The sequence below is a fragment of the Protomyctophum parallelum genome (assembly GCF_964188405.1).
Source record: "Protomyctophum parallelum genome assembly, chromosome: 8".
Lineage (NCBI taxonomy): Eukaryota > Metazoa > Chordata > Actinopteri > Myctophiformes > Myctophidae > Protomyctophum > Protomyctophum parallelum.
Window position 1 is genome coordinate 37,476,423 of NC_139703.1, and position 19,917 is coordinate 37,496,339.

Consider the following 19,917-nt stretch of genomic DNA (forward strand, 5'->3'; position numbering starts at 1 on the left):
CTTTTGCAAAAAAAAAAGCAGGCACTGTATTGATTTGTTTTAATGACCAAAATAAATAAACTCTACTCTACTACGAGGAGAACAGAACAGAACTCACAAATACAGACTAACTAAAGCAGAGTGACAATATATGAATGCCCTGTTTCATACTTTAGTCATATGACAGTCACAGACAGTGTTACGCAAAACTAACAAAAAACATCAGAGTTACATTATTTATAAGCTAAGCTCTGGCTTAGCTGTTGTTCTGTTATGTCTGCTATGTTTGAATTTAGCATATTGAATTGAATATTTTTGGCAAAATGTTTGCCTATTATGACGTTCCCAAAATAGGGACACACGAGGTTTAACCCATTTTGGGGCGGGAACCCCTTTTGGTGTTAGCATTACGTTATGCGTTAGCTATTTAAAAATAGCAGATCTACAAGCTCATAGCGCGCCACTCGGTGGCTTGTAGGTCTGCTATTTTTGAAAAATCGAAGAGCGACTGACATAGAAGACATTATTTGAATCTGATCTCAGGTCAGAATAAAAACTGTCAGGATGTAGAGGACATTTTTAGAATCTGATCCCAGGTCAGAATGGGTTGAAAGTGGTTTAGGGCTGCCAAGTCTCACCCCTTGGGACCTTTACCACGCACCACAAACTAAGGTCCAAACCTCAATCTAGGGTGGGAATGTCTGTATTCCTCTAAAAGAAATGCCAAATCGACATAAAAAAGGCCACATTTCAAGACTCACTCTTGCCTTTTTGTATAAATGTAAATGTTTAACAAAATGAAAAGTATTAAGTAGCTCTTGACTAATGACTACATTGAATTTACGGAAAAGTAACAGTTCGGTTTTGGACTGTATGCAGTCCAAAACTTTCCAAAACTTTCCGCCCGACAGGTTTTTGTAGATTTACTGGATATCATAATGACCAGTTCCTTTTCTCTCATGTGTGACTAACCATACTTGCTATTACGGTAGAAAGGATATGACTGTTCTGTCCTGGCTGAGGTTGGTCTAAATCCTAAATCGTCTATGTTTGAATAAGTTTCACCAGTGGAGAGTCAGTGTTGACTCAGGCAGCCACACTAGACAGACGCTCTATAGAGGCCATTCTTCCTCTCTCACTACAACACCAACAACATTGTTTATAGTTTGGTGATTCTCAACACTTTACTTTCAAGGGCCCCTAGTTTGATTTGCATTAGGACTCCCCAAACGTATCATTAAAGGAGCATTCAGTGATTTGGACCCCCGGTCCGCCCCGGTAACAAGATGTGCACATGCACGCACTACAGTGGGGGGGACACGCGACAGGCCAACAGCACACACACACCAAGGTCCCGCCCCCGCTCAATCATGATTGGCGGAAGGCCCCTCTCTATCCTGATTGGGTGAAGGCTGAGCCACCTAGCCAAAAACGAAACCTACGTTCCCCCCCCCCCCCATCAAAAATCACTGATTATACCTTTCAATTAATTTGGGGACGCCCATGTTTTTTGAACCACTGCATTAATAGGTCAACTATAGTACCCCCAGTTGATTAAGTGTACAAATGTTTGCGGGTCCGTTTGGTTCCATTTGTACATTTACAGACCTGTAAGGGTCCATTTGGAGACCGGCCAATAGCGTTACCTGGACTGGCCTGAGAAACAATAACAATAACTATATCCATTTCTAAAACACTCAGTGATTTTTTGTGCCTTCTTTGAACACGGATGCAAGCATGCAGGAACGCACGCACGCACACGCACACGCACACGCACACGCTCACACACACACACACACACACTCACACAAGGGCACGCACACCTTATTTGTAGTCATCTCCCATCAGCTGGAAACCTTTCTGCCATAATTCATGTAATTTGTCGTTTGTGGAGACAAAGAAAGAGAGGCACACTGTCCTGAAGCCACCAATCTGTCTTACTGTACTGTTAATTTAATGTACCATCTCTCTCTATCACACACACACACACACACACACACACACACACACACACACACACACACACACACACACACTCTAACGCAGCACAGGCTGAATGAGTATCCATAGACAGGAAATCATTGAAGACCCCCCATTGGGTAATGTGTCATAAAACCACACGCACGCACGCACGCACGCACGCATGCACGCACGCACGCACGCACGCACGCACACACACACACACACACACACACACACACACACACACACACACACACACACACACACACACACACACACACACACACACACACCTGTCATTGCCTCCATTCATTCAACAACTTCAAGGATTAAGCCCCTTCCCCACTTGCCACTGAAGGCCACAAATCCACCAGGAAAACCTTTCCATATTATTGGCGAAACATGGGAGCAGGAGTGGGCGTCGATATTATATCCACTATACAGTAAATCATTACAAACATTTCCCCACTCTCACCCTCGTACGGTTTACAAACGGCCTGTCGTACGGTCGGTCGCGCACAGGAAATTGCCAGTCTGCCTGTTGCCCGTTTGGTTGCGAAACACGCAACACGCAAACACGCAACAAACCATAAAGATCAGGCTTAAAACTCAGGGGGCTGTATTTTGCGTGTCTTAAGTACCAGGTCTTATTCCCTAACTCTGAGTGGCCAAAGAGCATTGGTCACGCCTCCAGGTCTTTAGTTCACTCAAGTTAGGTAATAAGACCTGGTACTTAAGACATGCAAAATACAGTCCAGGGAATGAAAGCATCAGAATGTTTCTATTTGAAATAATATGATGTTTTGTTCTACGAAGAAATGCTTCCGAGTGGTGCGACTATGCACCACTAGCCTGGGGTCCACCTATATGCTTTCTATGGCATATAGGCAGCTCCCGGAGAATCTAGACGCAGCTGCGCGACATGAGACTAATTCATTAGAGCGACACGCCCACAAAAAAAGGGATGTATACACCAACACAATCTGTTTAGTCAGCTTCTTTTAGAACTGTAAGAAGAGTCACAAATCACCCTAAAAGGCTATAAAATGAGGCAGCAATCTCTCTCGACCTTTTAATCAATTTTGGGCAGGAACCCCTTTTTGGTGGTTACTGTACATACATTATGTTATAATTTAGCTATTGAAAAATAGCAGATCTTGAAAAATCGTTAAAATGTGCCTCAAATCTTTCAGAAAATTGTCATGATTTAGAGTTTTTTTTCCCCCCGACGTCAGGCCTGAATGGGTTTAAATGAAATGTTTTCAAGCCAACAGCCAACAAAACTAAAAACTAAAAAGTAATATGTTAAATATGTGGTATTGTACAAAGTAAATAGGTATAATATTACTGTAATTATACCTTACTTTATACTCGTTACTGGGAAAAAGTAATACAATTACAGTAATATATTACTAGTGACTAGTTACTGCCCGACACTGTGTATAGGTGAACACAAGGCAGTGGCCAGTTTACACTAGGCTTGTCCCATGTCTTACACAGAGCGTCTCATGTCTCACGTCTTGTCCCTTGTCTCAGACAAGGGACAAGACGTGAGACATGAGACGCTCTGTGTAAGATCTTATGATCTTATGATCTTCACCAATAAGAACAAAACCACTCCACAAGGACTACAGCATGTTCTCCCCGTGTTCCCTATAGGGTAGGTACCCTCACAAAAAACATGCAGTAATCCTGGTCTCTAAACTGCCTCCCCCTGGCCAGCCGGGGCGCCTGATGGAGGGGATTAAGGAACTGGTTGGAATAACGTGTTCCTTCGACGCGCTACGTCCAACCAGGGAAACTCCCCCCTGTCAGGTGTAAAAGGAGCAACTTGGACACTCAGGCATGAAGGAAGCATGAGTTCAAGTCCGTTCCTCTCCCCTTGTCCCCCATATATGGGGACCAGGTTGGTGGAGGGTGTGTAGAGCCCAGGATCACATTAGATGATTGACACAGGGGTGAAAAATGGGTTACGAAATCGAGGGATAAAAACTTAAAAAAAAAGAACTACAGTATGTCGGTGTGAGAGATTTACCAACATCGCATAGACATAGATTATAGATTATATATTATCAACTACAATGCAACAGGAGTTGACATTTCCTGGTTTAGTACACACAAGATGCTCGATTGCAGCAAGCACTCGGATAAGAATCCTCTTATCTCCATATTCTAACTATTTTTGTGTGTTTTTCTTTTACAAGTGGCTGAAATTAGTTTTCTCTGACGGGTGGCTGGCCCTAGAGACAGGGTGAGAAAGTTCCGTTATGCGAGAGAGACTCGGGGGAGAGTCGCTGCTTCTTCGCTTGGAGAAGCAAGCGAGCTCAGTTTACGGTATGGTGCTTCGGGCATCTGGTTATAGGATCGATGCCTCTCCAGTGTCTCCCTAGGGACGTCCTCGATGCACGTCCCACTGGGAGGAGACCCCCGGGGCAGACCAAGGATCATGTCCCACTGGGAGGAGACCCCCGGGGCAGACCAAGGACCACGTCCCACTGGGAGGAGACCCCGGGGCAGACCAAGGACCAGATGGAGGGATTACATTGACTCACTGGCCTTGGAACGTCTCGGGATCCCCCAAGGAGGAAGTCACTAATGTTGCTCTGGAGAGGGAAGTCTGGAGCTCTCTGGTGGAGCTGTTGCCCCCGCGACCCGACTACGGATAAGCGATGAAGATGGATGGATGGATGTGCTTGTTCTTTTTCGTAAATGAATGCCCTACTCCTACTCCATCATGGAAAAATAGCCGATATACAAGCTTGAAACCCGGCTTCATATGTCCAGCTTTCACCCAAAAGAGACAATATACACTTTGTAGACACAAGACATGTAATAAAAAGGGAAAATCCTGTGTTCTAGTGGAGGATTTAGGACTGATATGATGTATCGAGCAGTGTTATGGATTCCATGTGGAAAGGAGGATTTAGGCTTTTTAACCATTTAAACCAGGGATGTCAAACTCAAATAGACGGTGGGCCAAAAAAACTAAGATCACAAGCTTTTTAACCCATTCTGGACGGGAACCCCTCTTGGTGTTTAAGCATTGTTATACTTCATATTTTGAAAAATTGCAGATCTACAAGCTCGTAGTGCGTCACTCGGTGCCGCGCTACGAGCTTGTAGATGTGCTATTTTTGAAAATGTGAAGCAAATCTTTGAATATATTCTTTCACAGCAAACATCTCAAATCTTTGCTTCTGGGGGGGTCCCTGGAACAACACATTTTCAGATGGGAGTCGGCGGCCAATTATATATATTATTTTGGGGGTCCTTGACCTATATTTTGAAAACCACTGACATAAAAACATGAGGTTTTTCAGAAAACTGTCAGGGTTTAGAAGACATTTGTAGAATCGTCCTCAGGTCTAAATGGGTGCATTATTTCAGCGTGCTAACCTAACCTAACCAGTATGAGAAAAGCTGCAGATTCTATTAGCTTTGGAATCCCTGTGGATGATGTCCTTGGCAGGCCGGTGTATGAACTGTCCAGCACGCCAACAACGAGACACAGACACTATAGACGGAAACATGTGCCATCTTAGAATGAGCTCCATAGAGCACCGAAGTCCTGACGTAACTCGCTCATCCCGACGATTCCCCTGGTTCTAAAGTCCTGACGTAACTCGCTCATCCCGACGATTCCCCTGGTTCGCGGAAGTCATTTCTCTATGGAGAATAACATGGGGTGATCTTAATATCATCTACTATAAGCGTTGTGGTCCAAAAATAAACAAGCTGTCTCTGCGTTATTGTCAGGGAGGTGTCTCCGTATCGTTTGCAACAGTCAGTCACTCATATATGATACAGTCTAGCGAAAATGTAACTAATTCAGCAGCAGTAACATGATTAGCGTTTTCTCTCAGTCAGTTGATTCTTCATATCCATAATGAGCGAAGCGGCCGCGATGACATGTTTATTTTTCAAACACAGTTCTTATATGAGGCGATCTAAAAAATCCCCCTTATGGGGATTATAATGCAAATTAAAAGTACATGAACCTGTGGATTTGCGCCCTCTACTGATGTTGACGTCAGACTTCAGTGCACTCAGCCGAGAGGGGCTCATACCGAGGGCCAATTACTGTACATGACGATGACTTTGAGAAGGGGCGAAGTGCTCCTATAGTGCTGTGTGACATCAATCAGACTGTCTATATGGATCAGCTGCGTGTCTGGCTCGTTGCCAGGCCCTCTGTGATTATCCTCCATTTGACTGCTCGGCTACCAGACATGGCAACTCAAAGGCAGCTCCAGTGGAATTTGAATCGCATTAATATGGCAGTTTCATGTCCCAGTCAGTCGGATTTGCTTATGTAATGATGTGGTCAAGGAGCCGAGCCAATGTTGTCTGTTGATGTAATGTTTCACTGTTTTGGCACAGAACCAAATAAATACAGATTTCAGGTGCGGTATTCAATATACTGTAGTAAAATTCCCTCACGCCACATTAACATAAAGAACAATCATCTCTGTGAGAGACGAGCGGAACATTAAAATGGTTTTGCTTTGACTGTCAGACAGTACAGCCATATATAAACCAAGTATAAGAATTATACAACATTTACCACTGGAATATTAATCATCTCAAGATAATTCAATTTGGTGACAAGTTGGGGAAAGTGTTGAAATTGAAATGCTGAAATGAGGAAATATATATTTTTTGCTGTCGGGAGAAAACCACCTAACTCCATTTTTGGGGTTTTTGATTTTTTTTTTTCATTCATAAATCAGTGCTACTGAACACCCTTTACGTCTGTGTGTTGTTTCGAAAATATTGAACCAATGGAAAGTAGTAAAAAACGCTTATAGACAAAACCTCTTAACTCCATCGGACCCTCACACACAAACTCCACCACCTCTTCCCACCCTCTCATGCAAGTAATTGACAATATATAAAGTCACTTACAACACCAACTTTGATGAGGCAGTATTGCTTTGTTTTGAAAATATAGCCTAAGGTTGTTTTTTTTTTCCTGATTGGATTTAGGTGGTTTCTCCCCAACAGCCTGCAGAGATATACACAACACACATACAGTAGCTGTAGTTGTATTATTCACAACGTGAAACGCTTATACCTGACATAACATTGTTATTTGTTACAGTCGAAATGCATCAGTCTGTCAAATGGATTGATGATGCAAATGGTTCCCAAAGTGGGGTCCGGGGACCCTCAGGGGACCTTAAGGGAGTTCCAGGGGGTCCCCAGCTATACTTGACAAAGACCGCAAGGTCAAAACGTCATATTTCTTTGCCTGCCTGTCACTAAATAACGTTTGGAGCATTCTATAAAGTGAGTTGCGAGCCCCTGCTTTCGTTTTATTGTTTACTGTTTCTACAGTTTTGGCTCAGCGCCAATGGAGGACGTGCGTTACTTTTCTGACCCTGAAAATGTGGGGGTCCTTGACATGAAAAGGTTTTGGGAACCACTTGAAATACTCATCTACGGAGATGCTTAATATCAAGACAATATTGTGTTCATGTAAACAGAAATTACTGCACATGAAAAGAGAGAATTTCCATTGTTAAATGTAAAGGTGAATTAGTGTAATGGTTTTAGATTAGACCAGCCCAGATGGAAGGCATAAATTATGGCCTATACCAATGCAATTATTTTCGCATGTGTGCTCCTGAGCTTTTAATGCAAAAGCTATAATTCATCAACAGCTATGAAAGACCTAATGCACGTTGTCTGTAAGCTACAGCCATTTTGTCTTTACTTTGACCTCAAGTGGAAGTAATAATTATATACCTACATCATTCTAATTATTACTGGTAGTCTTATTAGCAGTGGTGTAAAGGAAATAAGTACATTTACTTAAGTAGGTCTACTGCATTTTGAGGTATTTGTAGCCTACTTTACTCGAGTATTTACTTCTACTCCACTACATCTCAGAGGATAATATTGTACTTTTACACCACTACATTTATATGACATTTTTAGTTAGTTACTTTGAAGATTTTTAAAGTTACAAAAGCCACCACTTCAGCCCCATATACATTTCAGCCATTTGAAAATAGCCGATCTATGCGTCTGCTATTTTCAAAAAGATTTCTATACATTTGAAAATAATTCTGCACAATGAGTAGCCTATATATATACTTTTACTGTTGATACTTACATTTTGATGCCAATACTTTTGTAGCCTATACTTTTACTCAAGTACATTTTCAATTCTGGACTTTAACAGAGTATTTCTATATTGCAGTATTGCCACTTTTACTTAAGTAAAAAAAAAAAAGTGAGTACCACTGCTTATTAGTACAACAAAGTATAGTAATGATATTTCATACTAGCAATGACAAATGACATACATAATTAGATTTGACATAGCCTATACAGTACATTTGAGTGCCTGCACACACACAGGCAGACAGGCAAAGACAAAGCTCTTACGGAGGTATAGGCTAAGCTTTGTCTTCCTTTCTGTCTTATCTGTCTGACAGGAGAGCATCTGACTGTCTAGTAGGCATGCACTACTCATATATATGAGAGGAGAGCATCTGACTGTCTAGTTGTCATGCACTACTCAAATATATGAGAGGAGAGCATCTGACTGTCTAGTTGTCATGCACTACTCAAATATATGAGAGGAGAGCATCTGACTGTCTAGTTGTCATGCACTACTCAAATATATGAGAGGAGAGCATCTGACTGTCTAGTTGTCATGCACTACTCAAATATATGAGAGGAGAGCATCTGACTGTCTAGTTGTCATGCACTACTCAAATATATGAGAGGAGAGCATCTGACTGTCTAGTTGTCATGCACTACTCAAATATATGAGAGGAGAGCGTCTGACTGTCTAGTTGTCATGCACTACTCATATATATGAGAGGAGAGCATCTGACTGTCTAGTTGTCATGCACTACTCATATATATGAGAGGAGAGCATCTGACTGTCTAGTTGTCATGCACTACTCATATATATGAGAGGAGAGCGTCTGACTGTCTAGTTGTCATGCACTACTCATATATATGTCTCATATATATGTACTCATATATATATATGAGAGGAGAGCATCTGACTGTCTAGTAGGCATGCACTATTCATATATATGTCTGTCTAGTAGGCATGCACTAGCCTGGGCACCATTTCATTTCGGTATATGATCCGGGCTGGAGCCGGATGATATGCTTACATCATGTTGTAGGCAATGGTTTGCCTACAACAAACACGAAGAACAGGCGGCGACAACTTCCTTTTCCCTCTCAATAAAAGCTCTCGCTTACGAGAGCTTTTATTGAGAGGGAAAAGGAAGTTGCCGCCGCCTGTTCATCCTGTCTGGCGACTACAAAACAATACTACAACATGACGTAAGCGCATCATCCGGCCCCAGCCCGGATCATACAGACTTTTGAAATAGAGACCAGGCTTTCCTCCGAGGCGGTGGAAAGCCTGGTGATGCGAGGTTAGGCATGCACTACTCATATATATGTCTCATATATATGAGAGGAGAGCATCTGACTGTCTAGTAGGCATGCACTACTCATATATATGACTGTCTAGTAGGCATGGACCTCTTTGGTGGGGACGTAACAACTACAAATAAAGGTGAAGAAAGCCTTCTAGCATGGAATTCTCCTTTAACCCTTCTCCCTAAACATATTTGCCATTTTTTTACTATTTTGAAAAACATTTTAAAATAGTTCAACTAGCCGATCTACATCGAGACATTTGAACTATTTTAAAAGGTTTTTTTTAAATAGTAAAACATGGCAAACTAGAAAAAGTGCCCTTCTGGGCACAGGTCTCCACCAGGATAGGAATGTAGGACATTGCAGCTTGCCTTCATCTGGTGGTTGGATAAAAGGGCAACAAAAGTAAATTATCCACAGATCCGTGCAGTTAGAGGTAAAAACACTTTTCGGCCAGTTATAGCGCCACCTTGAGGCTGAGTTGAAATTGTTCATGTGGCATTTCGTCCTCGGCCTAGTGGGAATGTGCGTGCACAATTTCACGGAAATCACGCGATGTGTTCATGATTTGCAGCATTTTGTTTGAAACTGAGCACTCCTGTGAACTTTGGAAGCCAATCTTAACCAATCAGGATGGAGTCTGAGAAATCTGAAAGACCGGTTTCGTTGAATGGCTCTAGAGAGACTGTGTACCAATTTGCGTGATGTTTGGACAAAATCTGTAGGTGTACTGTGCAAAAACTTGTTTTGCACAAAGCGGCCTCCTGGTGGCGCTATAACAGGCCGTTCTGGAAAGTTTGGGGCAGAGGTTCATCGTTGGCATCCAGGGAGTGTGTGTGCAAAATTTGGCATCGACCGGGTTAACGGTGGCCGAGATTAGCTGCTCACGGACACACACACGGACGGACACACGGACACACGGACGGACGGACGGAGTGCAAAACATACTCTCCCCCCATGCCTTCGGCCTGGTGGAGACAATTATAGTTTAGGGATAAGGGTTAAGGGGTGGTGCAAGATATAACCCACAGTCTACACACACCATGGTTACCAAACGTTTTCATGTCAAGGACCCCCAAATTGACACTAATTAGCCCTGTGGACCCCCATTTGAAAAGATATGCCAGGGACCTCCATAAGAGAAGATTTTTATGGCTCTAGCAGCGATTTTCAACCCATTTAATTTCAAGGAATCCCCCAGTGAATTAGGCTAGTACGTGTATACCCCCGTTCAATGGCATTTCTATCTCTGAGACCCCAATTTATATTGTAAAATCAATGTTAATTTAACTCTGAGTTCCATTTGTACACTCTCAGAGTTACAGACCCATAAGGGTCCATTTGGTTCCATTTGTACGTACTCTCAGAGTTACAGACCCATAAGGGTCCATTTGGTTCCATTTGTACACTCTCAGAGTTACAGACCCATAAGGGTCCATTTGGTTCCATTTGTACGTACTCTCAGAGTTACAGACCCATAAGGGTCCATTTGGTTCCATTTGTACACTCTCAGAGTTACAGACCCATAAGGGTCCATTTGGTTCCATGTGTACGTACTCTCAGAGTTACAGACCCATATAGGGTCCATTTGGTTCCATTTGTACACTCTCAGAGTTACAGACCCATAAGGGTCCATTTGGTTCCATTTGTACACTCTCAGAGTTACAGACCATAACCATAAGGGTCCATTTGGTTACAAACTATCATTTAGCTGGGGACCCCCTATGGAACTCCCTCAAGGACCCCTGGGGGTCACTGCATGGACCCCACTTTGGGAACCACTGGTCTACACAATATGCGTGACATCCATCATGAAAAGTAAAAAAATAAATAAAAATCACCTCATCGGTATCTTGACTCTCAGGTAGCGGTCGATGGCGATGGCCAGCAGCGCCAGGATGGAGCTCTGCGTCAGGACCAGCACCGTGCAGGCCACCAGCAGGCAGCTGTAGAAGTGCGTTTGCAGGCCGATGCTGATGGTGATGGCCAGCGGGATGACCAGCGCGCCCACCGCGATGTCCGCCAGCGCCAGCGACACGATGAAGCAGAAGGTGGTGTCGCGCAGCGAGCGGTTGATGCGCACCGCCCACACCACCATCACGTTGCCCACCACCGAGGACACGGCGATCACCACCTCCATGCCGATGTAGAGAGCCTGCGAGGCGGACAGTTGGCTGGAGGAGGAGGAGGAAGACATGGTGGCTTCACTTCAGTCTTCAGTCACACGTACTGGATCTGGTTTGATGGGCAGGTTTGAATTGACTGGAACTGGAAGCTCCTCAGACAGCGAGAGAGTAGCTCCTATTAACCCTGGTCCGAGTTTAATTTGCGCCACATGCAGCTGAGAGAAATTATCCTTCCTTTCCGTGCGTCGCGTATTTCAAAAAATCTATCCAAATGCAAGAGTGTGATGATGTATCCGGACCGTTATAGTCCCCACTCACTCACTCACTCACTCACTCACTCCACACACATAACGCAGTCGGCCGGGAGAATGATTCTATATGAATTATTATTAAAGAAGTGCTCCCCGCCCGCAGATTGTTTAAAAGAGACAGTCTGTGTCACACCGAGCATGATGCAGAGTGCAGCCCCCACACCACAGCGAGCCTAAGTGAATGAGTCAGAACAGCCGCGTTCCCAAAAGCGCAAATTACTCCAGTTTACTTCACCGTCAGTCATCGTAAAGAAAAAGGGAGGAAAAAGGGGGAAAAAGTCTGTGAAACTAAAGAAAAGAAAAGAGTGAGAAATATCGTGAATTATTGCGGCACTGAATCACCTTGGTCTTCCGTGTTTCATCTCTTCACCATGCAGACTAGAGATATAGCCTTATTCCTTCCTTCCTTGGGATTAAACATATTTGGGTATAATAAATCCAGTTGTGTAATACAGTAAATTCCGTTTAAGTTTATAGTTGCGCAAGGAAGGCAAATTGCAAAACAAATTGGCGACGACTCCAGTCTCTCTCCTGAAAGATTATAGGTATGCCCCGAAAAAACTCTTGTTTCTTAATCTTGTCATTATATAAGCCTGCCTACTTTAAATTTGAAGTAAAAGTCGTGCGTCGATCGGTCCTAAAAGGAGCTCAACGAATGGTCCTCTTCCGCTCCGCTCCGTACCCTCACCTGCTGTGGCCAAATCTGGAGTGGAACCGTACTAACGCACCACACCGGACCATTCCTGATTCCTGTACAGGCTGTACTGTAGCCTCACTGTACATGACATCTATGCACCGGACTGCCCCGCGAGGCACTAGCGAGTAGCGAGCCTCTCTGAGTCTATAGCCCGTTGGTTCTCAAGTCTCAACGTGGTGGTCCGGGGAGTCGGGGACCCCCAGGGGTCCTTGGCGGGGTTCCAGGTGGTCCGACTCCCCCATCAAAAGTATAGTTAACATATAGCGTCACAACCATTTTAAGCACTTTATCCACGTTGGCTATTAAAAAACAGTATAGGCTATATCTGATTAGAGTGATTATTATTATTATTTTATTACAGAAAATCTTCTCTTCATGGGGTCCCATGCATGGGCACAAATAGGCCTATAGGGGGTCCTTGGCAAGAACATGTTTGAAAACCATGCTTGCTGCTAGCCTGCACAAGTGACATGCATGATGGGACAATATGAAAATTATAATGTCACGATTATTATGGCAAAAATTATTTGATTGATTTGATTGAATTCTTTATATTACTTCCCGAAAAAAGCACATGGAAATACATAATAATATGTATACTGCAATACAGTTCAATACAAGGTCTGCTAAGAGGCTTTAAATCCCAACATGGCTTGTTTTCATTGGTTCTTCATATTCAATTAATTCAAGATATTACACATTATGTGCCAATGACGTCACAATATCATCCCCTCCCCCTTTATCATATTTAAACAAATCTCCCCCATATTCGTCGACTATACCTTTTTTCACTGAGGAAAACTAAGCTATGGTGACTAAAACTAAGACTAAATATACTGACAATTTCGTCAACAAATAAAAAATAGACTAAAATGTTAGGAATTAAGGGAATAGTGGACAAAAGATCCAGTATAAGTCATTTTACAATTAGTTGCATGCTGAAAATAGCAGATCTACAAGCTCACAACGTGTCGCGCTGCGATGCGTTGTGGGCTTGTAGATCAGCTATTTTCAGCAAGTGTAAAATCAGCCATTACGAGGGCATCAAGGCCCGCCAAAACACATTTCGCTGGACTAAATCAACTGTAGATTTAGTCGACTAAAACTAGACTAACTAAAACGTTCCGGGTGACTAAAATGTGACTAAAACTAGTATGAAAACTATTCAAGAGACTATATGACTAAAACTAAAATCTAAATTTGCTGCCAATAGCATGGCTGCCACAGATTCCTCTATAAGGAAACTACAGAAAAGCTCTCTTTGTGAGATGTGTTACTATAGACACCTTTACAAACACACTGGTGAAGGAATGTCTTGGTATAAGGAATTTATTCTCAGCTTTTCTTCATATCCTCTGACCATATACAGTACAGCACTGTAAACATGGGAACTGAGCAGACTATTGTTTGAACTGTATATTCATTGTCGAATAACCATCACCTTATTATTTCCATATTTTTTGATTGTATTGTTCCCTTTTGTCATACTCTGTTTCTTTCTTTTCTGATTTATTGGTTTGTTTCTTGTTGCAAATATATTTGCTGTACTTATAGTTTATTGAAAAACAATAACAATGATTTATCATTAATATCCCCTGTATGATTATATACACCAAACATTCTATTAAAGAGCATATTAAGACATACATCTACCCAGGGGACGTGCAGAGAGGGGCAGGGGCAGAAATCACGAAAGAGGGCATTTTCGGACAAAAATATAAAAAAAAAAAATAGCAGATCTACAAGCCCACAAGTTGAGAGCTTGTAGATCAGCTATTTTCAGGGCTCAACCCAGCACTCTTTAGCTATAGTGGAGACGCGGTGTGTATACGACATGAATTTCGAAACAACAAAGTTGTTCAACGCAAAATGCTGCGTTCCAAGTTCAGGAGACTATAGGACAAAAAGGCAATTCTCCTGAACGCTGCGCTGCCTTCCTTCCGGGCATGGAAAAGAGTGGCGTTTTGCATTTCTTTCACCATTTAGTAAAATGCTGCATCCGCGGTCTCTGAGAGGGCAGTCGGTTGTTTTACAGACGGGTAAAAGGGCAGGGGCTGAAGCCCCCTTTGATGTCTATGTGTGCACGTCCCTGCATCTACCATTTTGAAACCATATGGTGACTATAGCAGCAACAGGGCAAGCCGTGCCGGCCCCGAGCAATTTGGTGCCCTAGGCAGGACTTTTCGTGATGCCCCCTTGAAAAATGACCATGGCCCCCTTGTGTTCTAAAGCACTGTGTTTTTTAGAACGTCTGAGAGAACCACTATCTTGCCAGCTGGCTCTATTGAATCCTGATACACTCACACACGCACGACCGCACAAGCACAAATTCAAAAGACCAATTAGCTGTCATCTCCCATCAGCTGGCAGCCGTTCTGCCATCATTTGTATAATTTGTTGTTTGTGGAGACACAAGGAAATGAGTTTTCTTCGTCGGGTGGCTGGCATCTCCCATAGGGTGAGAAGTTCAGTCACACGAGACGAGAGAGACTTGAAGTATAGTTGCTGCTTCTTCGCCTGGTTAGGATGCCTCTCGGGTGTCTCCCTAGGGAGGTCCTCGATGCATGTCCCACTGGGAGGAGACCCCGGGGCATCTGGTTAGGATGCCTCTCGGGTGTCTCCATAGGGAGGTCCTCGATGCACGTCCCACTGGGAGGAGACCCCGGGGTAGACCAAGGCACAGTTGGAGGACTCACATCGACTCACTGGCCTTGGAACGTCTCGGGATCCCCCAGGAGGAAGTTACTAATATTGCCCCGGAGAGGGAAGTCTGGGGCTCTCTGGTGCATGGAGCTATATTGTCCCCGCGACTCGTCTACAGATAAACGGTTGAAGATAGATGGATGGATGGAGACAAAAGAATGTAGGCCTACAAGTTGCTCTCAAGCCACCAATCTGTCTTACTTTCACTCTTTATGTCCATCATCTCTCTCTCCAACCAGCCTATGTAGTGTGAAGGTGTTTCAACCGAGATCACTTCATATCTGTCTATAGACAGTGCATTAGTTTGGAACTTTGGACATACTGTTCCTTCTCCAGGAAATGCCCCAGACAGACAACTATATCCAGAATGTGGACCCACGGGAGGCCCACTGGCCACTCGCCATCCCCAAACATTGTGTTGTTAACGCAAACATTGAATGCCATTGACAATGAATGGCCAGCTTTGACTTTTTGAAGACGAAAAAAACATTGAAGACGAAGGTGAGGACGCAAATTGTGATTGTGACAAAAAAATAAATGCCTCATTGGCCGCTGCAGTTTGTTGGAGCGCCCGTGTGTGTCGACGGGAGGGCGGAACAATTTACGCTCTGGGGGCGGAAATATGGAAGGCACGCTACGCGACGCTGCCACTCAGGTCACTTGGTCTGCTTGAAATCACTTGAAATGCAAATTGTAAAATAAAATGTAAGGATATTTTTTTAAATATATTTTCGTGAATGGAATGACAAGCAGATGCCATGCTTCCCATGTTTGGACTTTGGGAAGGTGTGGTTTCAGACTCTATATAGAGCGTCGCAGTCCCGCCCGCCACCCCCTCGAGAGACCCGGAAAAGAAATCGCCGTTCATTTTCCTCATAGGCATTTCTTAAAGTATTTATTTAAAGATGGTTACGCCGCGGACAAAGCCAACTCGGACCGTGACAAATCATGACAATGAACACAATATTTTGGGCCGATCAAATCATTAGAAAGAAGAAAATAAAGGCAGGAGACAACACTATTTTCTTATAAATTATTTGATCGGCCCAAAACATTGTGTTCATTGTCATGATTTGTCACGATCCGAGTTGGCTTTGTCCGCGGCGTAACCGTCTTTAAATAAATACTTTAAGAAATGCCTATGGGAAAAATGCATTGGGATTTATTTCCTGGGCCACTCGTCGTTCTGAAAGGGGGAGGGACTGCGACGCTCTATAGCATTCAGAGATTGTGAAAATACGTGAGATTGTGAAAATACGTGAGACTATAGCACACCTGTTCCCAGCCTCCTCATTTTGCCTGCCATCAATCTCCCAGTATTTATTTAAACCCTGCTCTTCACTCCACTCATCGCCTGATCGTTGACCGTTAAACTGTCTTAAGGATTCATTAAAGAATGATTACTATATGCCAGGATTTCCCCCCCCTGTCTAACCCTTTATTGGAAGATCCAAAACGCCGCGACTTGGAGCAGGCACAGTATAGTATTCAATGTGCCTGATCTGCTGGGACCAGAGTACATGGTGTGTATATGTATGACTAGCTCTCAATGATGACGTAAGAGATATGGTCATTTATGTAATCTGGTCCCAGCAAACCAGGCACAAATCTGCTGTTTTATTTGCATACGCATCAAGTAGCGGGTTGGCTGGCACGGCTTTTGGCGCAAAGTAACCACAGTATACCGCTAATCAACTTACAACTACATATACATACTCTATATAGTATATGTATGTATACTGTATATGTCTTACGTCATCATTTAGAGCTAGTCATACGTATACTATATACATAATCAGTAAAATAAAATAGCAAATTGTGCCTGATTTGCTGGGACCAGAGTACATGGTGTGTATATGTATGACTAGCTCTCAATGATGACGTAAGACATCTGGTCATTTATGTAATCTGGTCCCAGCAAACCAGGCATAAATCCGCTGTTTTATTTGCATACGCATCAAGTGGCGGGTTGGCTGGCACGGTTTTTGGCGCAAAGTAACCACAGTATACCGCTAATCAACTTACAAGTATTATTACAGAAATTGAAGTTAGAGACACATATTACTCTGATCATGATTTAGTATTAATATCACTATAGTCCAAGATGAAATACATTTAAAACAATTGACAATTTACAATAAATAATAAAATAATTATACTGTATAACATATTTTAATTCAGTTTATATACCTTTTTTCATCACATATCATATTTTTCTTTGAAAAACTAAAAAGGGATCTAGAATATTTCTAAATTGATAAAATGTATTTCTTATATAGATAGAAACTTGAACCATACTTAATAATACTAGGTGTTTACATGCATAAAGTAGATAGGTAGCAAATAGTTACACCTAATAATTAGACATTTCAAACGTTCCTTCACAGAGATACTGAGATTCCACAGTTTACAGCGGTCGAAAATACTTGCGCACTCTGCTTGCGCACTAGTTGGCCATTTATGGCCTACTAGTGTACAACAAGCAAGTATACACTTGACAGAGTGCAGTTCTAGTTTACTATAGTATTTAAAAACTGTGTACGTTGGTGACTATAACTATAATCTACCTGATCTTGAGGCCTACAAAATCGGGGGGGAAATAAATATATAGTGTATATATATTTTTTTCTTATCAACTAGTCAACTAGTACCAACAAGGTCGACTAGTGGATTTTCTAGTCGACTAGTAAACTAGTCGAATTCATTCCGACTAGTATACACTGTAGCAGACTAGTTGCTAGTGCACGCACACGCAGACCAAGATGACGCAGCCCAGGGTTGTGGGTAACAACAGATAGCCATCCGAAGCTAATGTGAGTAGCCTTTCGACTAGATCGGACCAAAACAATTCATGAAACTGAATTAACATAATGCCATTGACAATGAAAGGACAATTTACATATTCGAATGTATGTGTCTGCGCAAATCCACATGTTACGTAAATTGTGCACGCACACACGCACGCACGCACACGCCACACACAGCACACAAAGCAACAACACAACACATGTATTCATTAACCGTAAAACACATAATTAAATATGCATTTCTGGTGCCTAATACATATATAAATACACACATTTCCGGCGCCTAATAACTTTAGTTAAATTAATAAAGTTACACATGCAGTGTGACGTTAAATGGACCAGTTTTGAGGAAGATTGTGCGTGTGAAACTGAAACGTGTGTGTGGTCTATAGCTAGAGAACAGAAAATCAGAGTTATCGTCTCCCACAGAACTACAAGGCCTCGTCCTCCTCCTCCTGTCATGGCCTCTCCCAGAGACAGCCTGGAAATATACAATTCATTCCTCTCGCTGCACTTTTTGACCTCACACACATTAAAAGACTTTCTGAGAACTACCAAAGCACGGAAATAAATTCTCACTGGAGTCGTGCCAAACAATCAATTTCATTGTAATTAGGTGTCACGTGGGTCGGGAGGGGATGGGGCACCGCGTCTCCCCTCCCCAACAATGAAAAGCTTTCTGTCAGATTCATTCATACCGCAGAGACTATATCTAGTCTAACAAAAACAGTAGATATTGGAGCTATTCCATGTGGTGTTTCAGAGGCACCGCATGGAATTAATGCAAACAGATATTATTCACTTCCCCTGGTGTGGTGTGGTGCGGACTGAATTGATTTCCTGCAAGACCTCTGCAAAGAAAAGCCTTATAGCCTATATCTATTCGCTATACGGCTGGGGTTTGTTCACCAGCTGTTCACACTGCGCAGGATCTCAAAAAGATCCTGCAAAAGCTCAAATCTGATTTTTGCCGTTGGCTTCGATCTCTCTCTCTCTCTCTCTCTCTCTCTCTAACCACACCAAAGTTGCATGCATAAAGTCAGCCATTCAGTCTAGATATAAGGTTAGACTGAACCAGCTGCCAAGCTGTAATAACTCAGTCGACCGATAGTATAGTCGAACATTTGAACATAGCTTATATTATATGAATATCATGAAATTTGGATACCACACTAACTATTTAGTTCCATTGATCCAAGTCAGAACATGCAATCAATCGATTCATTGATCATTACCTGAAAATGGACGAGCCCGGGCCATGCATCTGACCACTTAAGTGGCCACTTAACCCAGTCTGGGCAGGAACCCCTTTTGGTGTTTTAGGAATTATGTTATACAAGCTCTTAGTGCGGCACCGAGTGCCGCGCTATGAACTTGTAGGTCTGCTATTTATTAATTTTTGTGAAAATGTGCCTCAAATCTTTGAATATATTGTTACAGAGTGAACATTATAACTTAACTCGAGCTTCTGGGGAGGTCCCTGGAACAACATATTTACAGATGGGGGGCGGAGGCATATTACATAATAATCTTTGGGGTCCTTGAGCACCACTGATACAGAAACATAAGGTTTTCCAGAAAACTGTCATGATTTTAGAAGAATCTTTTTTAAACTTCGACGTCAGGCCAAAATGGGTTAAGGGTGCAAATGGATCATGGAACACAGAGTGGGCCCTGATCCAGGAAACTATACTGTACTAGTGGCCATGTACAGTATATATGCACGTGCAATAATTCATAAGGTGGACCCGCCCCGGTTATTTTTTGAGTGGTGCAACCACTCCAAGGAACAGCAATGTCCGTGTTCACCTACCTATGTGTTCGTGACGTTAACCCATGCACCTATGTGACTGTGAGCACCAGTATGACTATTAGTACCAGTAGGGGTGCTGTTGTGCCAGAAACAGAGAGAGAGA

The 19,917-nt window shown here is 42.8% G+C and overlaps 2 protein-coding genes across 2 annotated transcripts in view; one reads left to right on the top strand and one right to left on the bottom strand.

Annotated features, from left to right (window-relative positions):
- The window catches only part of LOC310863719 (adenosine receptor A1-like), a gene marked incomplete at both ends in the record, with an annotated part of 19,458 nt that extends 7,904 nt beyond the window's left edge, over positions 1-11,554 (bottom strand). The window contains one exon of the mRNA XM_083772215.1: positions 11,199-11,554. Within this exon, the coding sequence (XP_083628341.1) occupies positions 11,199-11,554 (356 nt within the window). The remainder of the gene's footprint in view (positions 1-11,198) is intronic.
- Positions 11,555-12,231: 677 nt separating this feature from the next.
- spcs1 (signal peptidase complex subunit 1) overlaps positions 12,232-19,917 on the top strand; it is a 195,530-nt gene continuing 187,844 nt past the window's right edge. Inside the window, exon 1 of the mRNA XM_083772356.1 lies at positions 12,232-12,235. The gene's annotated coding sequence lies outside the window, so the exon portion shown is untranslated. The remainder of the gene's footprint in view (positions 12,236-19,917) is intronic.